This window comes from Bombus terrestris, chromosome 13 (assembly GCF_910591885.1).
Source record: "Bombus terrestris chromosome 13, iyBomTerr1.2, whole genome shotgun sequence".
Classification (NCBI taxonomy): domain Eukaryota; kingdom Metazoa; phylum Arthropoda; class Insecta; order Hymenoptera; family Apidae; genus Bombus; species Bombus terrestris.
In genome coordinates this window covers 13694524-13704055 of record NC_063281.1, presented here as the reverse complement: position 1 = coordinate 13704055, position 9532 = coordinate 13694524, and the positions used below count along the sequence as shown (strand labels likewise).

The 9532-nt window shown below is 33.4% G+C and overlaps 1 protein-coding gene across 1 annotated transcript; it reads right to left on the bottom strand.

Moving 5' to 3' along the window:
* Positions 1-6650: 6650 nt before the first annotated feature.
* On the bottom strand, positions 6651-9387 carry LOC100652326 (protein ERGIC-53). Its single transcript, XM_020866305.1, has 10 exons — positions 9225-9387; positions 8719-8775; positions 8224-8494; positions 8035-8134; positions 7834-7945; positions 7583-7757; positions 7318-7514; positions 7054-7244; positions 6780-6985; positions 6651-6687 (listed from the first exon to the last, which is right to left on the bottom strand). The coding sequence occupies exons 1-10, from the start codon at positions 9385-9387 to the stop codon at positions 6651-6653; spliced, it is 1509 nt and encodes a 502-aa protein (XP_020721964.1).
* Between the last annotated feature and the right edge of the window lie 145 nt (positions 9388-9532).

Genomic DNA, 9532 nt, shown 5'->3' with positions numbered 1-9532 from the left:
TTCTCGTGAAAGACCCCCGCCGGTAGAATCGCGTGTCCACGAGAGACAAAAGTTACTTACCCTTGCGGCGAGCTACGCAGGATACACCCCACCTACAAGGGGTTGCTACGTACACTGGCTAGTGTACACAAACCACCCCTGACAGGCCGAATAAAGAGGACGCTCCTCGACAGATTACTGCTTAAGTGGTTCGATACTCTCCTCTTAAGTAGTCACTACTTTGTTTTCCTCTGTCGTCACTTTGCAACGGCGATAAAAGCCTACGTTTCCACGTTCGGTGGTTCCTTCTCTGTAACACCATAATGAATTATGTATCAACGAGTTGCAAAAATAAAAAGAAAAGAAATAATAATCAATTTAGGGTATGAATATTCCGAGATTTTGCACATCAAATAGTAGATTTATAGAGGTTTATGCGTAGGAGAATGGTTGGTCGGTGACTAACAAAATAATAAATTTAAAATAATAAATCAGTATACAAGCTATATTCGCTAACTCATGCGCCGCTATAGATATCTTTATTTCACGTAACGTCAACGTATTATCGTTGCCATATTGATCGTTCAAATTGCGTAATTCGTATGAAACAATTTCTTTGCTAACTTTGTATTCGCTGTCAGAAAGATTAAAAGCTAATGAACATTAGCATGAAAGCTATACGGGAAAGCGAGGAAAGTCTAGTACCCCTCCCGGTGACGAAGGGCGATTAATAATAATTAAAATCGAATTCAGTGTCCAAAGACACCCCTGTAAGCCGAGCAAAAACATCGTTGATCTATGATTCTCGTGAAAGATTATAAATGTCATCATCCCTAGTGTTCTTTCTTGCTCAATAAATTCTTATTGTTCCTTGCCCGACGAACCTTGACGAACAAAGTCTACTCTCGAGCTTGCGATTCCATGGACGATCAATTTTTATTCTTTATTGCAGAAGTTTTCTCTCCGAGAAATGGAAAAAATACGCGATATCATCGACGATCGCGAATAGTATCGTATACGTCGACATCGTAGTATCGTATGTATCGCTATTTCGTATAACACCTTCGCTTCACCTAAAAATGATCTCAATGTATCCAATTTTTTTCAATCCTTCATTATAGGTTCGTACATATCGTACAAACTCCATAACCCGCTCAAATCTGCCAATTAACATTTCTTCGTTCGTTTACACCATTCGCGTATTACTCAACGCATTCGTTAATCGAATAAATTGCGCGTTAATCGTCGCTGCACAATCCAACGTTTAACCAAACTGAACAGATACGTAATGAATAAAATTAAGGGTTGTTCGTCGTAGGGGTTGATCCTAGCAGGAGGAACGATAACACGATCTCGACGAAACGCAGCCTTCCCCGCTCCCGTATGAATATGACTTTCAATCGGGCCACCCCAAAAGTGCAGCCGAGCTTTTAATCAATCGAACCGATAGACGCGTTTTGGCAATTCGATCAACCAAATCGTTCGGTGAATTACGTCCCCGACTATCCTAAATCATCCTCCTTGCATCGGGACCGATTACATAAATCGCGCATTTCGTGTATTGCGCCATTCTATACGCCTCGCTTTCGTATATAATGTATATACTGGGTGTTCCATAAAGTTTGGCCTAAAGTTTGTACTTGTCCAAAAAATGAGCAGTGAAAACGTTAATTTGGAGTATCGATCTAACGAGTATCAAGGAGAAGATGTACTCGGAACATTGATAATCGATTAAACTATACTGAATGTAATAAAAAATAAGTGTCCCGACCACTATCTAATATATATTAAAATCAATTTTTTATTGCATCGTATAGAACTCGTCTCAAACAAGGTTATCGAGGAACGAGAGATTTCGGAGGAACCACAGGTCGCGACTCAACCATTTTCTTGAAAAATGACGTAAAGTTCTATTGTCTGCTGCATTGACATTATTTACAATATGTTTGCACTTCACAATTAAATAAAAAGTAAATAACGCGATATTAATGAATAAACAGGGAATTATTTATTACGATTTCGTATTATTATAGAATTAATTACTGCGTGAGGGATGTCCTTCAAGCACAGGGTAATACTAAAAGAAATGGTCGTCACTTCAGAAATATTTCTTCTTGAAATACCGTGTATATTTGTATATGTATATTGATGTCTATTTGTACGAATCTATTAGACAATCGTCTCCACCCTTGCAGATGTACGCACGTGACAGAATATATTTCGATTCGTTATAGCCGATATTCTCTCTGCGATTCGCACTATCGATGATTGGACACGCAGAACTGAATTTCTGATTTATTAGGGTGAATCGCGCACACGAGACATTTATTCGAGGGAAAAATGAAATTTAAATGAAATCTAACTTATAATTGAATCATTAATTTGATTTCTACGAATACGTATTATATTATTGTTAACGAATTGAAATATTAGTAAATTCCCGTATATATCGATAGGTAGAGGTGTGGTATTCGTTTTTTTTTATTTTGTTACATGTATCGATGTTGATTGCAATTTTACTTCTCTTTCCATCCCTCTTTTTACTTTGTATATCCTCTTTGCCGATCCTCCTCTTAAAGGAAAAAGACTTTTACCCTTCGCTCTTTTTCCTTCTGTTTCAATTTCTAAATAATATTGTGAAATGTTCATATCCGATGTAAGATATTCGACCGATATTCGGAAAATAAAAACATAACATCGTCATGCGCATCGAGCCAAATCTATTCGTATCTTCTCCATAGAAAATAAATTTGATTAAGTTTATAAATGCCTGACATATTTTCATTCTCCCCTATGCATTTTTTGCAGAGTTTGTCATACTATCGAGTACGACATGCTATTATATAGCAACGGGGGTAACTTTTGCTTACACAGTAAAGTGGAGATGATTTTTCTCTAAACTGTTATTTTAAGAGAGGCTGTTTTTTCATCTTTCGCCTTCCCAATGAATATCCATTTCGTTATGACAACAATCTGCATCTAACATTCGACGAGACGAATATTTTCAAAGAACGATATTTTCAAAGAATATTTGAAATTCTGAATCACAATTTCCAAATAGTTATATCTGTATTAAGAAACATGTTTGTGGAAACCTTTGGTTCTAACTATATTTCAATTTTGCATAACCTAGGGAAGAGTTCAAATTTAAATCAAATGGCAAATTTGGCAACGGATAACGTAATAGGGAGAAAGAAATTTACCAAAAGCTCCAAACTAGAAAATTATAATAACCATTTCAGCGAATCCTCTCCATTAATTCGCAAAAGCATCGAAGCGTCCTCGACAATTTTAATAACTCATGGTCATCGCATAACACCGCCGCCGCCAGTTTCCCCGTCAGCCATAAAACACTTTACAACTTTGCCAGTAAAAAAGTTTCAACAATTCAACCCCCGTTCAAGGAGATCAATATCGGCTAGCGTGCGATTGGATCGTACCGCACCAATCGAGACTGTTCGCCGCAACAAGGGTTGAATTCTGCGGATTCTGCGCCACTAGATAACCGTTCTTATTGGTCACATTTTCACCAAAGGGGCTGGTACACCGTGTCAGGGTGAAACATTCCCAGAAATGGACGATCCGAGTGAAATACAGCGAATTTCCAATTTTTACCTCACCCCTTACCGCGTTTTCTTGAACGCCCAGCATCTACGGGTGCTTCCACGTCTCGATGAGCTTCTTCTGCTTTTTTCTTTTTTTTTTTTTTATAATCGAAATGGTCCGTAGAAGAAGATACGTCGTTGGTTTTTCTTCGTACACGGAAGATGTGGCAAAATATTGGGTAACTGAATTTGGTACGTTCTTCTTCGTATTTCAAGGTATCGTCGTTAGCCAAAAATGAAACTTATCTATCAAAATTTCAACAAAATACAATATTGAATTCTATTATCAGTTTCTAGAACCGCTTATTCATTTTCACATCTCGCTTGTGTAATGATAAAGAGATATAATATCGTATATTCTAGTTTAATGTGTCGTATCCTCGACTTCTGGTACTGCTTATTCGCTTTGCATTTCAGTTATATCTGTTAAAAGACGTGTCAAATTTCTAGATTTGCATACAATATTTACGAATATAAACAACGTCCGTACGTCTGTATCTTATCTCGCGTATCTTACGTGAACATTTTTATCAAGCACAGCGTTGCATATATAAGTTGAAATATCCGTTATAAAAAAGATAAAATAGGATCATCTTTTCGGTCGTGCGAAGACAGCGTACTTATCTCATTGCAAATAAGCATCAGTTTCTCTTTCCAAAAGCATCGTTTCAACTTTCATTGAATCATTCGCAAGATTTAACCACGACGCGTTTTCTCTCGTTCGCCTCGTTTGACGCTGATTGTTACAAAGTGCTTGAGCGTTGGCGAATGAATAAAAGATAGAATATTCGAACTTATAAATCACAAGTTTCGTAGTCTAAAATTTATGTGATTTGGCTACTGAAACTTTTAAAATTCTGCTATTGCGTTATAAATTTGAAGAAGCAAACTTGAAGGAACCTCTGTCTATGACAGTGGTTCCCATAGGGTGCGCCGCCGCCGCCGCTAGTCTAAGTACATATCTACGATCTTTCAGTATTTTTAATTGTATTACACATCTCTAATTTACTCCAATCTTGATACATATAAATACCTCTTTCGAGTAAGTTTTAGAATCTATAAACAAAGTGGATCAAAATATTTATACATTTTCTAAGGTACGTTGTGATTAAAGAAAGTTTGAGAACCACTGATAAGAAAAGAAATACTGAATTAAATAATATATAACTAAATTAGAAACTTAATAAAAACTATCTCAATATTACAAACTACAAAATTAATATTATGCATTTGAATGTATAAGAGAATCCTATCGTGAAGCTTACGTTGTTGTATGTGTGAATTTTTGATATCGAATTAATAAATTTGTTGTTCCATAAAAATGTTAATTTTAAAAAATATTACTCTGTGATATACAACGTTAAACAAATATTTCTTTAGGCATAAGTGCCTGATAAATGGAATAATCCTTAGCGAAATCAATAAAATTAGTAATCAAATAGCTTTACGCTGATAAACAGAGCTGGACAATTCTATTTAAATAACAGTTTTATTTAATAGTTGATCTTTTATATTTTTTCTAAAAGCTTTATTAATTAGTTATGAAGCTTCGCCATTTTTCTGTTTCGTTGTTACGTTATAGGTTATAACCATAATACTTTAATTTAATATTTATTTAATTTACGCTTTTTAATATTTCACTCTTTATCTAGTTTTCTATACCGTTTCATCAGGGATATAGTATATAGTACGAAAGAAAATTATATTTTATTTGTAAAGGAAATAAAAATGCAATTATTTGTACAAAAGACATTTGATAAAGTTTAACATATAATGTATGTTTTAAAATTTTACAGAACAAGCACATACCCATATCCAATTCTTCAAAAATTGATAAGAAGACTCAGCAAAACCGTTGTGCAATTTGTTAGACTACTCGTTACATCAGATTTCGATCGATCGCTTCAATCGTTTCGAGGATTACGGTTGATCGATATATTGTCACTTACAATTAGTTTTCAAATAATCGCAGTCTCGTGCAAGTTTCTTTGAAGTTCAACTCGTTCATTAAACTTCAAATCATATTTTTTCGATTAGTAATTTTATTATCAGATATATTTCATTATACATTTACAATCTTCGATAAACTTTTACAAATGCAATAAGGTTGACAATACCGAGTTTGCGGATAATTCGAGTTTGTTTTTCTCTACGCTTCTACTCGATACACCATATACACTTACAAAGTACGTATTCGATTAATAAAAACTTTTCTTATAATAGAGCTTCGGGAACGTAGTGATTGTTCGACGTTGCTTTCCCATTCTGCTTTTTTACTTTGAATTCGATAGAGCCATATTACGGGTTTCTTATTTTTAATTTTAAGTATCTGACACGTTAGAAACGTGGAACTTACCTACACGCTCGATCGCCTAAGGGAATGTAGTACCAGATCGACAAATATCATAAGTAATATGATAATAATTATTAGACTTCTTGTGGAAAAAATTGTCTCAGCTTCCGTTATTCGATATGCCAATTTTCGATACGAAATTTGTATACAAACATGTATACATTTTTTAACGTTACGATAAATCAATATGTAAGAAAAAACAATTACTTTTTAAAGCAAATTAGTTAAGAAAAAAATGTGCACATAACACAAAGTATTTCTAATGAACGGTGATAAAAAATATATATCATACACAACCATCTAAACACAACAAAATTCGTCACATTCGAAGATCACTGAATATCAATGAGATATTAGATTATTCACCTCAATTTCGCGTCTACTTTCTGCCACTTTATATATATTTATGTCTATGGTTTGCAATGACAAGAAACATATGACGCGTCGAGAATTATATTCAAAATGACTGAATTATACCAAGCTGAGCATAATTAATGATTTCTTTTTTATCATACTTTAGGAGCATTGACTGCTCCTTATCATATCACGTTAGGTCTATCGTGGATGAAGAATGTGTTTATTGTACAAATGTTCAGCAAAAATGCATGTTTTACGAATACGATTAACAAGTGATAAAAATATTAAATCAGTACGCAAAGGTAGAAATTTATTTTTATACCCTTACTTCTGCACTGTAGGATTGAAAACAAGCATTAGTACAACTTCTTCGCCTGTGCTTCTTTGTTGTCTCTGCAAACAAAAAGATAATTTAAGTTCGATAAACTATGGCTACATCATCTATATAAGACAAAGTAAATATTTAAAATAAAGCAAATATTTACCGGTACATGCTGTATGCTAGTAAAATGATCATCTGAACTGCCACAAAAAGTAAGAACATCGTTGTTGTTAAACAGCTCGTTGTCGGACAATCTGTTACACCATTGTTTACTTTAGTGCTTATTTGAGTAATATCTCTTTTTAATGTATTAAGTCCATCTCGCATTTCCGAAATAAGTGAATGATAATCATATCCCATCGGCTGCACCTATATAATATTCATTTTTAGTTGAAAATATTAATGGAAAAATAACAAAATTAAATGTCAATAAACACCTGAGCGGTAGGACTTCGAGCCTGATTATTAAGAATAAGATCAGTCTTGGAATGCACCTCATTTATATAGGATTCTATTTGTTTTGCTGTACTTATTATATTTTTTTGATTATTTAAAACAGTATCGACTTCTTGTCGGCGAATTGTATCAATAAGCTGTATTTGTCCTGGTTGGCCTCCCACTTGCACACCTACTTATTTTATAGTTGCTAAATTTCCTATTTACATTTATGTTTAATTATCGATGATTCAATAAGACCTTACCACCAACTTGAAGTTGGGATATTAAACTTAAAGATCGCTCTTGTCTACCAACTATTTCGTCGAGTTTCCTATTAAGTTCGCGCAGCGCATCGAACATTTGACTTTGACCAGAGAAAATTTGTCGCAATTCTCTTTGATTATCAGTTTCAAAATATTCTACAAATTCCTCTTTCTCACGATGTTCGTTTGGATGATCTCTGTTGAATTAAATTATTTTATGAAAATACACCTTATACTTGAAATATGCTTGTGTAATGTTCTTTACCTCCTATACTCTTCTTTCTGTTGTTCCAATTTTTTCTGGTAATCCATATACTCTTGACTAAGCTTTTGTTGGTCAAGCTCAAGAGATACTTTATGTTCTTCAGTCCTCATCTGACCAGTAAGAAATAGAGAATGTGTTAAGAAATGTGAAACATCATGGTCATCGGCCAAACCACCTTAAATGAAACATTATAGAAAATTGTAATTATATTGAGATAAAGATTAACTTGATATTCTTCTTATAATAAGTACCAGTAGCAGCAGAGACCCCAAAGTACCCTCCTTTTGGTAGAACAACATTTTCAACTCGGAAACATATTTCGTAATCTTGTTCATTGTTTGTCATACCATTATGGAATAGCACCTTTAATTAAACATTAAAAATTATATGACAAGTACAATAGCAAATAAGAATATATATATATATATATATAAATTTATAAATACACTTACTGTTAGAATGTTCTCATAATATTCAATTTTTGCTCTTGTAGCAAATGGCTTATTACGAAAATCTCTTAAGCAACCAGCAGATAGCTGTGTTGTACCATCGCTATATTAAAATCAAGGTAAAGAATCATTCATTGAAAATATTAATTAACACTAATAACACTAAAAAATATAATAAGAAATGTAATTCACTTAGTATGATCAAAGCTTTCTGTGCCATCATTGAGGACTGCCATGATGTAAGGGTTGTTGTGTTTATTGTCATTGTCAAAGGAGTCAAAGAAAATTCCAAGACCTTTCCATTGATCAGAACTGCCAAAGACAGTGCCATTATAAGCACCCTTTTCAGCAGTGTACCAAAAGGCTAAACCATCAGCTCCAATTCTTCCCCTTCCTGTTATTCTGAATATTAATTCAACTTCCCACCAATTAAAGGTAACAGGCTGCTTCACCCATATCGCACCTGAATATTATTTTAAATTCAAATATCATACCACTTTTTATTAATATAAAAGGATTATATTATGTTAACTTCTATTGCCCATATGCCTGATATAATAATAATGGATGTCATATAATAACTACCAAGTGGCAGTTTAAAATATCTTTATTTACACTAAGAAATAATCTTTATTATGATTTAAGAAAATTAAAAGTAGAAGTTAATAAAATCAATTTTTTACATACCTTTCTGGCTTCTCAACGATGGAGCAACTCTAACGTTTTCTGCGCTGGCAATTGCATCTGAAATAAAGATAATATTTGTTGTAAATGATAGAACAACAAAAAATTACTTATAAAACAATATATGATGTACCATAAGTTCATAGATATGATAATAAACTTCTATATATCATAACATTGAATTATAAAATTGAATTCCTATGTATGAAAACAGATTTCGAACGATTAGCTGTGTTTAAATGTTTAGAATAAACTAAATTTGCATTTCAAGTGTAAATAACAACATGTACATGTGTTGTGATTGTTGAAATTTCATCAAATTTTACCAAGTAAATATCATCATTTTAATGCATAAATTCATTCAAGAGTATGAAATTCAATTAAAATTGGAATTTCTAAACAAAATAATAGTGCTTTCCATTTAAATAATCAAAAAGCCGACTATAAGAAAAGAACATACGGCAGTATTTTATAACACGCGTAATTGGTTAGGTTGATACTTTACTTACTTCCTCCGTATTCCCAAAAAGGCACGCTCCCATCTTTTTGTGCGAGATACGGTGGCTTAAATGAGTATTTATATTCGAATTTTCGATGGGGTGTCTCACCGAGAACCGCATAAATTACACAAAATACATGAAAAATTAAAAGCCACCTCACCTCGGCGGCCATCTTCATTTCGACTGTTGAATCGAAAGTAGATTGACCGTAGTCGACTCTGCAACCGGTTAAAACGATTGGTAGTATTCTATAAATTCTTCTTTTGATTGGTGTATTACCAATGACGTGTCAATTTTGTAGCCATATTTCGAAGATT

Bases quoted from the DNA above. Each gene is read 5' to 3' on its own strand.
- LOC100652326 (XM_020866305.1), bottom strand. From the start codon at position 9,387: ATGGCCGCCGAGGTGAGGTGGCTTTTAATTTTTCATGTATTTTGTGTA. The intron at 8,495-8,718 runs GTATGTAAAAAA...AATAATATTCAG, and splicing joins ATCGTTGAGAAGCCAGAAAG to GTGCGATATGGGTGAAGCAG. The intron at 8,135-8,223 runs GTGAATTACATT...ATTTTAATATAG, and splicing joins GAAAGCTTTGATCATACTAA to CGATGGTACAACACAGCTAT.